Below are 18,945 nucleotides of genomic sequence, written 5' to 3' on the forward strand. Positions count from 1 at the left end.
TTAAAGACTCAGTCTGAATCCTGGGACTTGCCAGTCTCTGATGTGATTGTTCTTAGAGAATCCTCAAAATTTCTTCCTGCCTACAAGGAACACAGTCATCAAGGAAAGTTATTCCCTGGGTTGCTGTGATGACAGAAGACATCCCAGGGCAGACCTCTGCCTGAGAATTCAGTTGGGTTCAGAAATGACCCAAGAATTATGAAACTAAGTGGAAACATTTTTTCACTAAGGTTTGTTTAAGTTCATCAAGCCTTTTACAAACCTCTCATAATATGGACAAAGGAATCATAAATGAAATCCAATGAGTAAATATCGTTCTTTTATCTTCTGTGATAGCCCTTCTTTAATTAATATTTAGCCCTGTGGAGTCTGTTTCTGCTTAAACTTTTCTGCAATTACTTTGGTCCTGTATGAGGATGTATGTATGAGAAAAAGGGGGACATATTCATTTGACTCATAACTAGAAGAGTCATTAGAGATATCACATTGAATTATCATTATTGGTTTAAGTCTGTCTCCCTCACCAGATGTTGCAGCCCTTGAAGCAGGGATCATAGTCTCACGTGTCTCTAAGCACGGGACTTGGCATTTGGTAAATTCCAACAAATGGTGGTTAAATACTAAAATGCATGAATTATCCAGTCCAATCTGCTCACTTTGTAGATGAGAAAAAATGAGGCTGAGGAAGAGGAGAAACCTGAGTGCAAACAACTAGTTAGCAGCAAAGCCATGTATCAAATCTAGGTTTGACTCTTATAGTACACTTTCTAATAATCTAAACACCTTACCATTTTTAAATTATATAAGAAGTGTTTCTTTAGAACACCATCTCTTATGAGAATGATGTTAACTGTACATAGTTAAATTAAGATGTGGTAGACACTGGGTGACCTTAGTCTGGAATAATATAACCACCTCATCCAAGATTTCTCCTGTGTGTGGGATGGGATAGGTTTGTGAGACACACCAAAAACTAACTTGTATTGCTGTTTATCTTTACATTGAGCTTGAATTTAAACTGTAACTGCAATGCTGCTTTGAAAGGCTGGCGGCTACATCAAAGAAAAACAAAACTCCTACTCAGTTATGAGAGAGATGCATTAGACAGGCTGATAAAACCTTGTGTTTCTATGATGCTTTATGCTTTTAGCAAAATATTCTCACTTGCATCCATTAGCTCCTTTGATCTCCTCAAACGCCAGTGGAATAGGCAGGACATCTCTTAACAGCCCTCATTTAAAGATGAGGAACTTGAAGTTGGGAGAAATTAAGCAATAGTCTTACATTAAGTTCTTATAAATAGTAAGTGGTTCTCTTAACATTAAGATCAGATATTGCATCTGGTTCTACCACTAACTAGTTAGTTGTATGACTTTGGGTGAGTTCCTTCGCAGCTTAGGCTTAGTTTCCTTTGTCTGTGTGCTGATACCCAACTGTGAAGATTTAAAGAGAATTGCCTAAAATATGTAGAATATGTTCAATAAATGGTAGATATCATGTCCTCTAGTTTATGTCTTAAGTATTGAGTGAGATTGTATTGTTATTAATAACGTTTGCAAGAATCTTTTATGTTCACCAGAAGAAAGATGCCATTTTATCCATCAATGGTATTATTTGAGATGGAATTCTCAGAAGTACCTTCTGTTAGGACAATTGTTTTTGAAACAAGTACATTGTGGGGGTGGAAATGGTGAGAGTGAGAGCAGAGGATTGCTGGTGGTTCAGATGATGAGACTACACATTTGCATAAGAACAGCTGAAATCAGTTGCAGAGTTAAAGCGAATCCGTAAGGAAGAAAAAAGAAGTTTGTTACACCAGCACTGGAGTTAAAACTGTTTTATTCCATAACGTAGCTCCCAAACTGAGCTCTATCAGCAAATAAGCAGAGGACAGAGGGATTTGCTAACACTTCATTCGTAGCAGTAGATTGGCCATGGTAACCAACTCAAGCACTACAAGAAAATAACGTCATGGATGACTCCTTTACTTCCCAGTCCCGGGATAAAAGTAATTCATTTGGACACGTCCTGGTTCTCCGACTTGCCAGATATATGATCTTAGCTGAGCTTATAAATATTTCTGAGAGCATTTCCTCTTTTGTTAAATAGGGATTAGTGCTTCAAACTTAGAGTCTTGTTTTGAGAATTAAATGCAGCAAGGTGTGCAAAAGTGTCTGAATACCTGGTAGACAATGGTTTTCTGAAGCGTTTCCTAAAACTGCCATTGTCTGTCCTTAAATTTTATGCCAGTTGCCAAATCTTTGCATATCAGAGATGTTTCTTGTTCACTTATTAGTATGCATATGAAAAGTATATTTATAGTCATTTAATTTCTACCAGATATTAATAAAAATGTAGTTTTAAAAATTACTTGGTACACATTATAAGATATTACATCAACATATTATACATTATTAATACTTATTAATATCGGTATACAGTATCTAATAATATAATAATATAGTCTTCATATATTAAAATATATTATGTAAATTTATATTTTATAATATTTTAATAATATAAATTTTATTTTATATATTTTAATAATATACATTTTATTTTATATATATATTTTAATGTCTTTTAATAATATAATAGAAGATTAAAACTTACTTAAAGTTATAAAATCCTGAACAAATAAATTAAAATGAATGTTCCAGTACTAAATTTAATGAAATACATGGAAAATTATGCAGAGCTGACTAATGAGCTAAGCCAACTCCTTGGCTCTTAGTAAATGTCATGGAAAGCAGACAATTTATTCCCAGATGCTATGATCTCTGTTACTTAATTGTTGGAATAATGAATTTCTAAAATAAGGAAAAGACAAATATCTAAGAAATGAAATATGAAAATGATCAGTGCAATTACTAAGCTGAACAACTAATCATGGATGATCAAAGACCTAAAGTTTATATCATTTGTATGAAACTTTCTCTAGCAGATAACGGCAGTACAGAATAAATAAAATGGTTCGGAGCCCTGTGTAATCTAGAGCAAGTAAAAAACCCTGACTCAGTTTTGTTTTTATGTTGGTGTGGTTTGTTTTGTTTTTATGGGTAAGCTAGAGAGTAATATCAAACCTACCAACTTTTTGTTGAGCTTGAAGTGCTATGTTGTGAATAAGGTGGTAAACTCTAAACAGAATACAATAATTGTTGTCTTCCCCCACGGTCGCTTGAACTTCCGTATCACTAGAATTGTGATCACTAGAATCACTATGAATTTCATATCACTAGAATTTGACATATTTTCTCACTCATTGTTGATACTCACCAAACATTTGTGAAATAAGATCAAGTAGAGTCCAAGTTCATTTTTTTTTAAGTGGTGTTACCTCACAATTATGATTGCAACTCTAATTCTATATCCCTTAGCAACTTTACTTAACCTACAAGGAAAGACAAAACCTTGAAAGTCCAGTGTTCTCCCATTTTCCTTTCTGAAACCCTGAAACATTATCTTTCTATTTTAAAATATGTTGACACTTGTTACTTACATAATTCCTTGAATAACTGCTTATTCACCATTTCATGTATAGTCTATCATTAATCTAACTAGATTGTAGATTCCTGGAGTTTCACTTACATGTTAAATGTCTTTGCAGCCTGCATAGGACTTTTGTTGCCCATGTTTATTAAATAAATTGCTGTTCATGACAATGAAAATCTGGGGTTTGTCCCTTTCCCAATTTAAATCAACAGAGACAAGTCACCAGGAACTAATAATCTTTGTCTTTCTGTAATGGAAGACCAAACCAGATAGTTTACTATTTGCCAGCCTCCTCAACTAGTTCTGCTTCTTAATAATAGAGATTTTCTTCTTCAATTCATATTCTCTCTAGGAACTAGCACAGTTTCTGGCTTGTCCAGCTTCAGTAAATACTTGAGAAGTGGTTATGTGATGGGACAAACATTACTAACACTCAGCTCTTCACCCTGGTCCACCAAATAGAATCCTGTACTCCCCTTCCTAGTTTTCTCTCTTCCAATGAGGAAAAATTCTTCCTGCTAGGAAGGGGATTAAGTCGATCTACATACTGAAGAGCCTAAAAGAATGGTATTAGAGTAGCTGCAAGATTAAGGAAAGTGGCTACAATTTTGTGAAGTGTTGCTGTGTATTGGTTATTCAGGCCTCTTTTAAATACACCTATGGATAAAAGTAAAGAATGAAGTTATTTTAGTTACTTTCACCTGTTGAACGATGCTGGCTGAACTTGACATGCTTCACGTACTGATCCACACAAGTCTCTGTGTGGTTTAGGACTGTAATCAGAGAGAGGAATGCAACTACAGATCAATTAAAGTCTGAGAGAATCTTGGGGTTGGTTGTTTAATACGTGGAAATTTCGGCATCAGTAACCTGTGGATTCTAATGAGCTCCGAGGATGGGTGGTTGCAGTTCCAGTTCTTTACTTCTCCCCAAGCTGCCCCAACTTTCCACGGTCCAATTGTCATCTGTGGGCTAAATTTGAGAATCCAAACTTGGTGTCATATCTCACAAAGTGGAAAGAGAACTCCGTCTAAGAAAATATGAATACACACAACAGAAAACGATATTGTCCAAGATATTTACCACTGTGTTGTATAGAGAAACCAGGAAATAGATCCTAACGTCCAATAATGTAGAACTAAATACAGTTTGTTATAGCTCTATGATGTGGCATTATGTGACCAAGTAATCATGCCGTGAAAGCAAATTCACTAGCGTGAACAAGTATTTGTACTATTATGTTTAGATAAAAAGTTTTAAATCGCTTATATCAATTGATCCATTGAATATAGGCATATTAATATAGATGTACACATATATATGTAATACAATTTCCAAAATTTCTACAGTGAGCCTATTACTTTTGTGTCCAAACACACGCATGCACACACTTTTTTTAAAGGGAGGGGGAAGGAGCATCTGAGTGGCTGAGTTGGTTGAGCTTCCAACTCTTGATTTCAGCTCAGGTCATGATCTCAGGGTCTCGAGATCAAGCCCCAAGCCAGGCTCTACATTCAGTGGAGAGTCTGCTTGGAATTCTCTCTCTTTCTCTCCCCTTCCGCTCTGTGCTTGCACTCTCTCTCTCTCCAATAAATAAATAAATCTTAAAAAAAAAATAAAGGGAGGGGGAATGCATTGCATACTTATTTCTAAAGATCCAGTGTGGAGAACTTGGTATTGGAGAAAAGTCCACGTTATTGAAATTAAATCCATAGACTCTGTCAACATGCAATTTACCCTCCAAAAAGAAAACATCCTTGCCTGGGGCCAGGAGAAAGAGAGGTGAAAAGAGGAAAGGAGGCCACTGCTCGTATGTCCTGTGACATGAAATCTGCCTGGGCACGCTGTGTGTAAGCTGCCAAACATCTTTTCTCCGAGAAATATTGATGCCGGCTGCCGGCTGATGAAATCTGCCTGACCCGTTCTTTTTGTCTGCCTTCCTCCTCCGCCTCCAGTGCATTGTGCAAGAGAAAGCTTAAACCATCTTCCTGTCAGGTGGAACCAGAGGGTAAGGACCAGGTGGCCATGCGTCTGCCCCCTGGCTCAGGTGCAGCTGCTGAGGTAACGGGCCAGGAGCTGGCCCAGGGCACACACTGTCCCTCAGTAAGGGCTGGCTAGATAGGCACAGTGTGCTCATTTCATGTCCCAAAGCCAGAGTTTCAGGGTAGAGGAGGCAGATTCTTGTACTAGGGTGTTGGATGACTATTGGGAATGCATGGAGCAAATTAATTATTTTGCAAGGGGAATTTTACCTCGCAAGTTCAGGTCAGAGACCCTTTAGCAGCTATAATAAAAGCTGGGGCATAGAAAAGAACTGTGGAATAGCAGAAGATTAGAGCAATTCAATTGATAACTGATTAGATATTTAATAAGGCAAAGCACTTTCTAGGTGCTATGAGATAAACAGGGGAGTCAGAGGGGCTCTGTCCGCCAGAATCTTCCAATTCCTGCCCAGGGGGATGCACATATAGTTAAGTGTCATATGGTTTCCCTATGGTAATGGGAGACCCTGGGGTGAGCTTTGGAGATCCAGTCAGTCACACATTGTTCTGAGGTCAATATTACTTAAATATAGACACTCTGGCCTTCTGTGTTCTGGTGCAGTTAAGTTGGTAAAAGCTAGCTAGAAGAATAATAGTAGATATAATACAGCCTAGATAACAGCATAAATGGTTCCAATCCTAGTTCAGCTGCTTACTGAAATTCATGGTTTGGAGTAAGCTACTCCCTTGCACCAAACTTCATCTTTTCCTAGCTCCGTAAGTTCTAGCATTTTGTGATCATCATAAAAAACATCAATTCTGTGGAAGTCAGGGAAGGGTACCCATGTTATAATGTATCTTTCAAGCTGAAATCATGGTTTAAGTATCAAATAAAAGACCCTGATGGCTCTTGATTTCTTTCCTCTCTGTCTTGTTCCTTATCTTTTTGATTTTTCACTGTAACCCCATTCAATCTAAACTGTATTGAGCTCTTTGCTGGGTCCAATTCTGCAGCAATGCACACTGACATGCAGCCTGGAGTAAAAACAACAACAACAACAATTTGGAAGTGTGTTCCTACACAAATGACCAAATAATGAGGCAAAATAAGATTAGTGGCTTGTCTGACAAAGAAAAAGACAAAAAGACAGGTTCAGAAGATGGAGAGCCTACATCTGGCCTGAGAAAGGTGTAGTAGAGGAGGCGCCATTCAAGCTGCACCTTGGAGAAGGTGGAAATATGGAATTATGTGTTAATGAGAATGGTGGGGAGAAAGAGGGCAAGACATTCTGAACAACTTCACAATAGTATGAAAGTATGGGCATGGGAGGGCATGCATGGAAAAGAGTGCACGAGTCATTGAGTGGCAGGACGTACATCTACGACAGCTGATTGCACCAGATGACGGAAGGCCTTGAACGCTAGTGTTAAAAAAAATGGACTGTGTGGTGGGCAGTTGAGGTCCTCTAAGTGTTTCTGATTAGAGGTGTGGCATGTTTAGAAATGAGTGTGTGCTGGCCTAATAGCCCAGGCAGAAGAGTTTTAAAAGTTAGGACTTTGTCAAAAATTAAAGAAATAAAATAAAAGTTAAGAATTTGTCTAAGTAAGCAATGATGAGGCCTAAGTATGACAGGGGTAGAGACTGCCAGGGGAAAATCTGCCGGACTCTGCCACTGAGTACCAATAGAACATTAAAGAAATCAGAGCTGACCTAGAAATTTTGAGCCAAGTTCAGCAGGCAGATGCTGGAGGAGCCACGGAGGTCAGGAACAGGGGCTGCTATGACGGAAGTCGATGAAGGCAGAGTGAATGACATCGAACTTCAAGGACATGATACCAATGTTGAGTAGTTAGAAAAGTGGGTTGGGAGCTGAAACCCCAGTTCACGTTAGCCTTCCCTGGTTGGTAATCATCACTGGTAGGTGGCGATTGAAGCCTTAAGGTACATGAGAAGTAGGCAGAGAAGACTGAATAAAGGAAAAAGAAGAGAGGAGGGTCTTCTGCCCGATGCCTTCCTGGAGCTCTGGTTGGTGGGTCTGGCCGGCGCATGGAGAAGCACAACTCTGTGGGTTTCTTGGATGCTTTCACATCAGTGCCTAGTCCATTCCAAAGCTCTACCAATTGGTTTGGATCAGAGTGTGACCACAGAAATCTGATCTAGGCCAGACTAAGCTGTAGAGGTCAAGTCTGCTTCAGAGAGGGCACGGAGCGGAGGACTCCGCAGCTTACCTCGCTCCCTCTTCAACAGATATTAGAGAATAATGAATCTACAAGCACTTTTTAAGTCTAATATGATCAGACCACTATTACTGTTGTTGCAAATAGTGTAGAGAATAGTCATAATTAAAATGATAGATCACTTAAAATAAGTGAAGTCTTGGCAATCAACCTACTCGGCCCTGTTGTCTGTCAGCTGTGGAGGCTGAGGCTCAGGGAGGGGAACCGAGTGCCTACGGGCAGACAGAGTCAGGGTAGAGCTCAGACTTCCGGGCTTGCACTCAAGTCCTCTTTCCCTTTTTTATCCAAGTTAATTCCTCCTCTCACCCTTGCTTTTTTGTAATCTATTTAACACAATGCAATATTCAGTACAGAAAGGTTTCATTTATTCCCTTTCACTTTTAACTCTGCATTTGAAGGTATTTGGGAAAAGTTGCCAGCAAGTTGGGAAATGGGGAAGAGTTAAAGGAATAGCAGAAGGGTCAGTTCAAGTCAGCTGAACTTGACCGAGTATTTAACGCAATAAAGATTTCCCTGGGTGTTGTGGGAGCTGAGGTGAGTCAGAGGGCCTCTGTCCTCCAGAATCTTCTGGTCCCTATTGGTGAGACAGACCTGCAGACAGCTAAGGCAAAGCTGAATGAGATAAGAACCACCCTCGAAAAGTAAACAAATTTCATATTTTTGGTTTTGTTCACTTCCTGAAAGGATAGAAAACAGGGAGGCTCTGATGTTTGCCACCCCCCCACATGCTCGGAAGAGAGAAGAGAGAAGAGAGCTCACCCTGAAGTAGAAATTTTTCTGTTGGGCCAGGCAATCTAGGATCATATTTTCAACAGTGGAACAAACCTCTCTTTCTACCTGTCTTTATTCACTCTCCGGTCCAGGGGTCTTTGCAGTAGACTCCAGGAGAGGCAGGCGAACATCCTATGACCCAGCGCACCCAGGACAAGAAGCTGCAGGGTTTTGGGACCATTGCCAAGCCTTGAGATGAACCTGATAGGGTTCCTAAATAACAGCATGGCCTCAGCCTCAGGCCTGACTTCATGCTATTCCAGTCGTGTGACCTGTCTCCTCCACTGATCTAAGATAACACTTATCACATTCTGCCTTGGAATCAAGTTACTTGTGTGTGTGCCTGCTTCCGCCACCAGATGAGAGAGCAATGACCATGCCTTACTCAACCCTGTCCCCCAGAGCACTTGGCACAGGCACTGGCACTCTGTGGATACCCACTGAGTGTGCAGGGTTGGCTGGAATTTTGGCAGGCCTCGTCGTTTTTCATTGGTAAAACCTATGGCTCTTCTTTCCCGGTTTGAGAAGGATAAAATGCACATTGTGTTGAAAGCCTGGATCTGATTTCAGAGACTAGGGCTCTGAAAGAAATACGGACTGCAGTTTACTCCCTGTGGAACTCTGGGCCAGCCCGTTTCCTTCCACACCTATGTTTCTGTCGGTAGGGAGAGGGATTCACATGTATTGTTCTTACAGTACTTGCTTTTTATGATTCTATTATTTTGTAAGATAAATTCAAATGGAAAAATCCCTTTTGGTTCATCTTCTCTTTCTTTATCTCTGCTGATCCCTGACCTAACAAGATGTATTGCAGTCAGTCATTGTTCTGATTTGAAAAAGATTTATTTCAAAGGAAGAGCAAAGGCAATGGACTATAAGAGAGCCAGCAACTGCACTGTCCCTCAATGAGAATAATCACTCATTAACAGGCTGCTGCCTTTCAAGCTTGGAACAAAAAGTCCTTTGTACGTATTGAGGTATTTATTGCTTATTACAACCCCAAGGTGAACTTTGCTAAGTTTGATTGGCGGATGAGGAAGCAGCTTGGGATATTAGCAAATTCTCTGACATAACAGAACCACGCAGTGGTAGAGTCTGAATTCCGATTCAGACTGACCTTCTCTATCTACCACTCTGCTTTTTCCATCCACGTTGAGCACATTACTTAAGATCTTTGGGTCTCAGTTTGGCTATCACATGGAATTAATAATACCTCATAGCATTCACAGAAAAGTAAAATCCTATATGCAAAATGACAACAACTTTGGAGACCTGAAGGACCCAAGCAGATCTAAGAGACTACTGCATTGCTAAGTAGTCAGACTAGTATCCCAGGTAATCAAGCCTGCTTTCAAGTGAAAGTGAAATCCAAAAGCTGTTGATCTCAGTAGCAAAAATCTCTTCGTCCCGTTTTTGCTCAGCACCTTGTCATTTTATATCCCTAGATCAAGGTATTAAATTGCATCTCTTATGAGTTCAAGTTTACTTGCCTGCAGAATTAGAGATTAGAATAAAACTAAGGAAATCTAAAAATTATTCTTTGATTTTAAGTTAGCAAAAATTTTCAAAATGGTATTGCTTACAAGGATACAATAAAACGAGTGCTCTCATGTATAGGAAATTGTTTTGTAATTGAACTTGTCAATATTATCTGATGACATTGTTCATACATACATACTTTTGACCTACTAATTATTTCTCCAGTAACATATTTCAAGAGGGGGTGATAATTTGGGAGATAGATGGAGAAACTTGTCTCTTTTGCATTTTCATTTGCCTGACATCCATCCAAGTCAGCCCAAACATTCATTTCCTATTTAGGGGGATGCCGAGTGGGGAAGCAGAAAGAGTAATTAAGATGGGTAAAACAGCATCGAAGAGTAGAAGTTAATATTCGGTTTCTGGCAACCAAAATAGGAATGTTATGTCCACAGGAAAAGAATGAGATGTAAAGCCAGACTTGCCAAGAGAGAGAAAGGTTTCTGAATTCCTCATCCCCTACGCTAGCATTAAGGCTTGGAAGACTCAACGGCAGATTTTTGTTTAAGGAAGATACTGGTCCTCTAGGAAGAGGAAGAGGGGAAACCCATCCCTGTCAGCCCCTATGGCTGCGAGAGGAAGAGGAGAGACCAAGAGCAGATACCAGTCTTCTCTTCCCCATCCTGGAGCCAACTGTATTGCCGTGTGCAGAGGGATGTGGGGGATTACTTTAGAAAGGCCCAACTAATCTTGGGGAGACCCAAAGACAGCTGGAATCCTGGCCTGCTTTCATACGCATGGCATGCAGGAGACTAAAGCACTCAAGACCTCCAGCCATCAGCTTGGTGCCCCCTTTACCATAGCGCACGCAGTGAGGTTGAGATGGCCCAGGAAGGCGGATGTGCCGGGGGTAACACGGGCGTGTCCTTTACACTACTATTTACGTGGTGCCAAAACGTCCACAGAGCCTACGTGTCTTATAATGAAGAAATGTTTAAATTGAAGTGCCCCCTTCAGACAGAGAATTTTGTGAGAAAGCTGACATTGAATCTAAAAAAAAACACTGTAGCATGAAAATCCGAGTGTTTTTTCCTTTGCACCGCTTGTTACCCATTGATTTTTGGAATGTTTGCATTTTCAAGAACTATTTTGCAAGTAAACTTAAGTGGCCTGCAATGACATTGAACTTTTTGTAAATGAGGCCTATATATTTTGTTTGCATTTCATTCAAAATCGGTTTGAATACTCCTATCTAAGTACACAGTGAGTGAAGCATTAAAAAACTTCAGCTTTGAAACTTTTGGAGTAATGTCATTACTGAAAATAAAGTTTACGAAGGGGAAGATGTTGAAACTTATCCCTATAAAAGCAAAACAGGAAGGAAACAAACCAAGAAAGTGAAAACTGTGTAAAAAAATTTAACTCTGTAATTATTTAATTTTGTGTTCTAAAACAGATTCTAAACTGTAAACTTGTGAAAGAGATTTCTTGTTTTTCATGAAGCTCTTATTTACATTGAATACATTTATATTGTTTTAGAATAAAATGAAATTGAGAAGGACCTTTATTTTATTGTATCTAAGTTTGGTGAAACTTTCAACTAAATAAAAAAAAAGAGATGACTGATTTAGTGAGTTTTGGTTTGTAAAAATATTTGTTGACAAAAGGTATTCTTTTTTTTTTTTTAAAGATTTTATTTATTTATGTGACAGAGATAGAGACAGCCAGCAAGAGAGGGAACACAAGCAGGGGGAGTGGGAGAGGAAGAAGCAGGCTCATAGCGGAGGAGCCTGATGTGGGGCTCGATACCAGAATGCGGGGATCACGCCCTGAGCCAAAGGCAGACGCCCAACCGCTGTGCCACCCAGGCACCCCTTGACAAAAGGTTTTCTAAATGGAGAGAAAAGATAATATTTTTGAAGATACATGGCTGAAATATTAACACATTTTTAAATGAAATGGAAAGAATATGTCCCTCATTTTTCAAGTTTTGCACTGAGCTCAAGGAATATTTCAAGTGCTATGAAGAGTGGTTTGTCTAAAAAAAATTGTTTATAGAGAAGATTCAACTAAAAATGTCAACAATTTCAAATGTATTAATAGTTAAATGCAACTTTGAAGAAATATTTTAGTCAATCATCTGAAAAAATTAAAATAATATCATATTGAAAAAAATATGTTAAGAAACACCAATTTCATGGTATTCAAAAAGGTACAACTAAAAACATTAGTAGCTTATGAACTTAAACAATAATTATTCAGTTAGGTTGTTGAGTTCAGGTAATTAATATAAAGAAGTTTTTAAAAAATATTTCAATGTAACTTTAAATACTTCAATGTACATAGTACATGTTACTTAAATTTTTTAGGGTGAATTTATTTTTGAAAATAGGTTTTGAATGGTACTATTTAAGGTACCTCAATGTCTTGGAACTAATTTATCAGTCAACACATAGAAATTTCAAAAATTTATGTAATTAATTTTAGCTCCCTTTTACTCTCAAAATTGCCCTGACTCAAACATATTATATGATTCCTATAGATAGCACACAGACATTTTTCCATATTGCTATTTTATCTCCAGAACAAAAGCTAGAGGCAAAATACAGTTCAATTTTTAAAAACATAGGGAAAAGACTGTAAGGGATTTTTTTTTTTTTTTGAAGTGCTAAAATGACCATGCTAGGTGGGAAAGAAGATGAATTTCTTTCTCTTCTCCAATTTGCATTTTAACAATTGAGATCCTGTTCTTTTTACAAGGAGCAAACTACACTAGTGGAAAAAACAACAGGAAGTGTTGGGAGCTTCCTGGGGCAAGAGGCACCTGCCGGCCAGACTCAGAGGGCAGCAAAGGCGAAGATGCAGGCAGGCTCAGCAGGCCAGTTTTCTCCACGTCTCCAGCACACGTGCCTCTCCCGCATCTCTTGGAGCATCAGCTGGTCAAGATGTTCTTTCCTTGCCCTCCAGACCCAGCCAAGGTAGCACTGACAAATGAGGTCAGATTTGGGGGCCGAGGTGAGTGAAGCATTTTATATTTATATCCATAGACACACACTCTTGTGTATGTTCCAGTGACTTCAGGGGACTTCCCACAGCCATGGGTGTCCTGTGTCTAGTGTGAGCTAACTGCCTGACCCACTGAGTTCTCTGGACACAAGTCACTGGGTGAAGGGCGGCGTTGCGGGGCTTATGGATTAAGGCGAGAAGGGTAGCTTTCTCAATGTCATTTGGCTCTCTTCTATCTGTTTACTATGACAGTAACATATATGTAGGATTTTTTTGGCAGGGTATTTGTTTTATTTTTCCCCTCTCTGTGACTGCACGTTTCAACTTTAAGGATGCACAGAACACAGTGACTTCATAACATTCAGACTGACTGGGGCTTTTCTGGGTGATTACTCTGATTAATGTAATTGGGGGGATATGCATACAGTATAAATAAAATCCTTAGGAGGGTGTTTGGTACAAAATCAGTACTAGATCAGTATTGGTTATTACTGTGACACTCTATGGAGGAATAAAACTTTCTAGGTAGAAGGGAGAGTTTCAGGGGAGACAAAAAGGAGGTGATGAGAAATGGTAGGAAATAACAAGATTTAACAGTTTAGAAGGTATGTTGAACACATATTATGTGCAAAGCACTGGCTGAGACTCCAGGAATAAAATGATAAAGAAAAGAGCTTACTGCCCTGCTCTCAAAGAATTCACAATCAGTGGATGAAACTTAACTGAGCTAAGTGAATGTGAGTCTCCCGTTTTTATGCAGAAGTCTAGCCACTCTAGTATATATATAACACAAACTGGTCTGTGTTCAAAGGAGCTAAAGAATGTCTAACAAAATTCAAGGAGTTTCAGGGAAGGGTGGATATCCTCTCCTCATTAACATATAAATAGGGCAGCACTTCCATTATGGATCTTTTTTCTACTTTACGGGTCACTTAGCACAAAAGATGAGTTTAAATAAAGTAAAAATACATTGGATTGTTGTGGAAGACACTGCGAGGTGTTCCCCTAAAGGCCATTTCTATTTCTTTATTGTTTAGAGAATTTGTTTCGTTTTGGTTTGAGGTAACAGTGTGCTCGGGAAAGGTGGCTCTCAACCTTCAATAATCCCAGAAAATGGACCTCGATTAGTTTAGAGCTAACATTTTTGCTAGGGTCTCTCCCTTTGCCAGTAATTGGTTTGGAGTGGCAAGCAACCCTGTTCTGGCTAATGGAAAGTGAGGGAAAATATGTTGGGAAATTACACATGAAGACGTTTGAGAATTAAGGTCAATACAAAAAATGTGGTTGATCTCTACATGGAGAAAATACCTTGCTCTGTGGCCTTGGGCATTTATCACTTTACCCCCCAGGGCGCCGCTTCCCCACTATATCATGTTAATAACCCTTGCCCTATCTAATTAACAAGATTATTGTTAATGTTATAGAAAACCATGGATTTTAACACAATTTCCAAATTTTAAACGTCTGTAAGACATAAATGATTACTACTAATTGTAAATTACCTTGAACTCTTAAGATTAAAACTGATACATAAATATATCAGTAATACATGACAGTGTATGCTAATACGTCGACCCTGGGAAAATATGCTTTACTTCAAGAAAATTCAAGTAAATATAATAGTGTGTGAAAGACTTCCAGTGCATTCATTTATGCATACATATTTCATTTTCATTGTCTTTATTTCTCTCAAAATCTATGTGTAATTAGAATTATTTAATAAGGCTCAATGAACTTATGTTTATAAAGAAAAATTCACCTCCCTTCTTTGAGACCTTATGAAGACCGTCACCTCCCTTCACCTTCACCTCCCTCCTTTGAGAGCATAATGGCAAGGGCAGTAAATACAGTCAGGTGTCTTGTGCTGGGATCCCCAAAAAACATTCAATTCCTTTCATAAAAATGTTTGAATATACAGAAAATAACATAATAATTACCAAGTGCCCACTATGCATATTTAACAAAGTTCGATTCTTTGCCATATTTTTCTCAAATATATTTTTAGAATGAAGAAAATATTACGTGTATACACTTAAGGTCCTTGTGTAACCTTTCTTAATTACGGTTTGTGGTGGGTGTATATTCCCAGATCACATTTCTACTTTGCTTATGTATCTGTTTATTACATAAGGCATTGACTAAGCCACTCTAATCAGGAGTCCCCAAACACAGTGGTTCAGAGGAGGTTGGAGCATATCTCTCCCTCAAAGCAGTTTATAGGGTGGTGGAAGGGATAGGTAGGCAGTCTGCTTTGAACCATGAGACTTAGTTGTTCCGTCGTCTCTAAGGCCGCAGTTTTGAAAGTGCAATCTGAGGGCTCCTGGGGTCACTGGGAGTTTTTCAAGGTGTCTGTAATCTCCTCCTCTTTCCAACTACATATCTGTGTGAGGCCAAATTTTCTTCATGTACAGCAACAAAAACAGTATTAGTATAGACAATGCAGAAGCAGATGAGATTCTTCTTGAATCAAGTCATACATTAAAAAGATTTTCAGGGGCGCCTGGGTGGCTCAGTCGTTAAGCATCAGCCTTCGGCTCAGGGCGTGATCCCGGCGTTCTGGGATCCAGCCCCGCATCAGGCTTCTCCTCTGGGAGCCTGCTTCTTCCTCTCCCACTCCCCCTGCTTGTGTTCCCTCTCTCGCTGGCTGTCTCTCTCTGTCAAATAAATAAAAATAAAATCTTTTAAATAAAATAAAAATGAATTTGGTGAAAAAGAGGCACTCCTACGTTTTTGAAAATCTTTTTTTTTTTTTAAGATTTTATTTATTTATTTATTTGACAGAGAGAGACAGCCAGCGAGAGAGGGAACACAAGCAGGGGGAGTGGGAGAGGAAGAAGCAGGCTCCCAGAGGAGAAGCCTGATGCGGGGCTGGATCCCAGAACGCCGGGATCACGCCCTGAGCCGAAGGCCGATGCTTAACGACTGAGCCACCCAGGCGCCCCCAAATTCATTTTTAAAGTTCTTTTTCGTAAAGGAATATATTAATATAAACATATACTATCTTTTTATAATGAAATTATATTTTAATGCCTCAATTTTAAATTTGAATTTGATAAATATCAATGGATATTCCAACATAAATAAATAAAAGCTCTTTGGAGTCCTAAATAGGAAAAGTAGAAAAATGTAGTGTCTGGTTGGTAGCTATATTCAGCTAAAATTCTTTTCGCTATGAAGAAGGGAGAAAGAATTTGGAGGAACAACTAGCAATTCAGTGCAATCTGTGTGTTCATAAGCAATATAAAATGATTGTGTAATTTAAGAATTTGCATGAATGGTATCTTTCCGCATGAATCCTTCTGCATGTTACATTTCTGTAGCTCAAATTATGTTTCCAAGATTTATATATTCTGATACATACAAATCTAGTTGATTCATTTTAACTGTTGAATACTATCATACTGCAAGATTATAGCACAATTTATTTAAATATTTCTTTGATCGGTGGATTTATAAGTTTCCAATCATTTACAATAAACATCCTTCTGCATATCTCCTCACATTAATATGAGAGTGTTTCTCTAGTGAATTAAAGATTAATTTGTGTGTTGCTGGATATACATGACTCCAAACTTCTTTATTAAATTGGTGTTAAATTGTTCTCCAAAATGGTTGTGCCAGTTTGCAAACCACTTGCTCAGCATGAGAATCCCTTTGCCTTCTCTGCCTTACTCTTTGGAATGATCCATCTTGTGAATGTTGTCAATATGGTGCCAGGGGAATTGAAAGTTACTGTTGTTTAATTTGCACGTCTGTTTTTAGATATTAGGATGGTTAGAAATAGGTATGATGGCAATCAAAAGAATTCTTGATAACAGTGATTACATAATTGAGGTTTATTATTTTTTTTTCACATAAGAAATGTGGAGTTAAGCAGTTGCTAGCATTGGTTTTGCAGATCATTAATGTAATCAAGAAAATTAAGCTCAGACATCTTTCTGCTGCATTATCCTAAGTATGTTGGCTTTTCCTCCTCATGCTTATCATCTTATGGTTGCAAGATGATTGCCACTATATCACTTAAATGATCAATAGAAAAGGGGGCAAGGGGAGGGATGGCTCATATGACTTTCCTCATGAATCTTGTCCCTTTCATCAGCAAAGAAAAGGTGCCTAATCCCCATTCTAACATAAGACTTCTTCTTATGTAGTTTTTGCTCAGAATTGGCTTAATTAACCAACACTAACACATTGTTCTTTGTAGCTTTCAATAAGCTAGAAAAAAAGATAGGGTATATCTCTCACATTTCTTATTTCAAACTGTCTTGGCTTTCCAAGGATCTTTATATATATTTACATATATTGACATTTGGGATAAAGTTAAAATTTATAATGTTGTAAACAGAAAACAAGGTATCTTACATTTTAAATTCAATTTGACAATCTCTGCCTTTTAATTGAAGAGTTTATTCCTTTAAAGCTAATATAATTATTGATATAGTTGTGCGTAAGTCTATTATCTTGGTCATCTGTTCTTGATTTTCTCAATATTTTCATGCCTTCTTTGAGGAGAATAAAAGAATTGCTATAAAACCTACAATGCATTATCATTATTTTGGCTGTATAAGAAATGATAAAAGAATAAATTCTTCAGGAGTAAAGACTCTTATGTTAGATGGAAACTTAGATCTTCAGGAGGGAATGAAAAACATCAGAAAGGTAAATATCTAGGAAAATATTTCACAAAGTCTTTATATATTTTTACTATATAAACATTTATCTTTAAATTTATTAGAGGACTATTAACTGTTTAAGGCAAAAATTACAATATATTGTAGTTTTTACAGCACATACATATTAATTTATATTTTGTATATACAAATACATATACAAATGTGTATAAATAAGATATATATATACATATATATATACATATACATATGTATATGTATATCCTCTTGGTTCTGGCTCTCTGGAGAACCTTGACTGATAAACCTTCCTTATGCTGTTTTATAGAGTGGGAACTTATGTGCTATTCTATCTACTTTCATTACCCAAAATCTTTTGTTCCAAGCAAAATCATACTTAAAATGTCTCTCTTGGTGATTCTTTTAGTTCCTGGACTCAGTTCCAACATATGTTGGGGGGATGGTCTTTCCACAACACACTGAATAATTCTTGGACACCGGAAGGGTATCCAAGAATTCAACTCGATTCTGATACCTATCTACCAGGGATCCCACAGGGTAAGGGTTGCAGGCTACCTTCTCCCCACTCCACCACTCCCTCCTTGCACTTCAGATACCAGTCTCAAGTCCAGGCTATTACCTGAACTTCTGACCACCTGGCTGGAAGTCAGAGGTTTCCATGACCCTCACCTTGGGCTTGATTAATTTGCTAGAGCAGCTAACAGAACTCAGAGAAATGTTTCACTTACGAGATTACTGGTTATTATAACAGGATATAAACCAGGAACAGCCAAATGAAAGAGATGCATAGGGCAAGGTGTGTGGGAAGGAGAATGGAGCTTCCATGCTGTCTCCAAGCTTGCCACTCTACCCCCATCTCCATGTGCTAACCAACCCAGAAGCTCTCTGAACCATCTTTCTGGGTTTCTATGGAGGTTTCATTACTTAAGTATGATGATGAAATCACTGGCCTTCGGTGTTTGACCCCACCCCACAGCCCCTCCCCTACCCACTCACCCATCCCTGAAGGTCAGAGCGTGAGACTGGAAGTTCTAACACTCTAATCACCTGTTCGGCTGCCTGGCAACAAGCCTCTGTCCTCTGGCGTGTTCCATATTCACCTCATTAACATAACAAAAGACATCTTTGTTGCTCTCAACAATTAGAAAATACCAAGGGTTTTAGAAACTCTGCACCAGAAACTGGATGAAGACCAAATGTGTATCTCTTATTATAAATTACAACATTACAGCCACCATCCCCCTTCTGAACACCATGCCTTGACACATTGCAGTTTGTCACCAAAGACAGGAGACAGTACCCTAGATTTGGTGACTGTTATTAATTTC

The 18,945-nt window shown here is 38.5% G+C and overlaps 1 protein-coding gene across 5 annotated transcripts in view; it reads left to right on the plus strand.

The window, feature by feature from the left end:
• Positions 1 to 18,945, plus strand: part of TPRG1 (tumor protein p63 regulated 1) — a 477,906-nt gene that overhangs the window by 394,921 nt on the left and 64,040 nt on the right. For 3 of the 5 annotated variants that reach the window (XM_057306600.1, XM_057306599.1, XM_057306601.1), the window contains exon 6: positions 12,723 to 13,310. The exons of 1 other annotated variant lie outside the window; for it this stretch is intronic. In XM_057306600.1, coding sequence (XP_057162583.1) covers positions 12,723 to 12,944 — 222 coding nt within the window. In that variant the 3' untranslated portion in view covers positions 12,945 to 13,310. Of the gene's footprint in view, positions 1 to 12,722; positions 13,322 to 18,945 lie in introns of those variants that run through there. One more of the 5 variants, XM_057306603.1, reaches the window with a different exon arrangement.

The sequence above is a fragment of the Ursus arctos genome, unplaced genomic scaffold, assembly GCF_023065955.2.
Source record: "Ursus arctos isolate Adak ecotype North America unplaced genomic scaffold, UrsArc2.0 scaffold_4, whole genome shotgun sequence".
NCBI lineage: Eukaryota > Metazoa > Chordata > Mammalia > Carnivora > Ursidae > Ursus > Ursus arctos.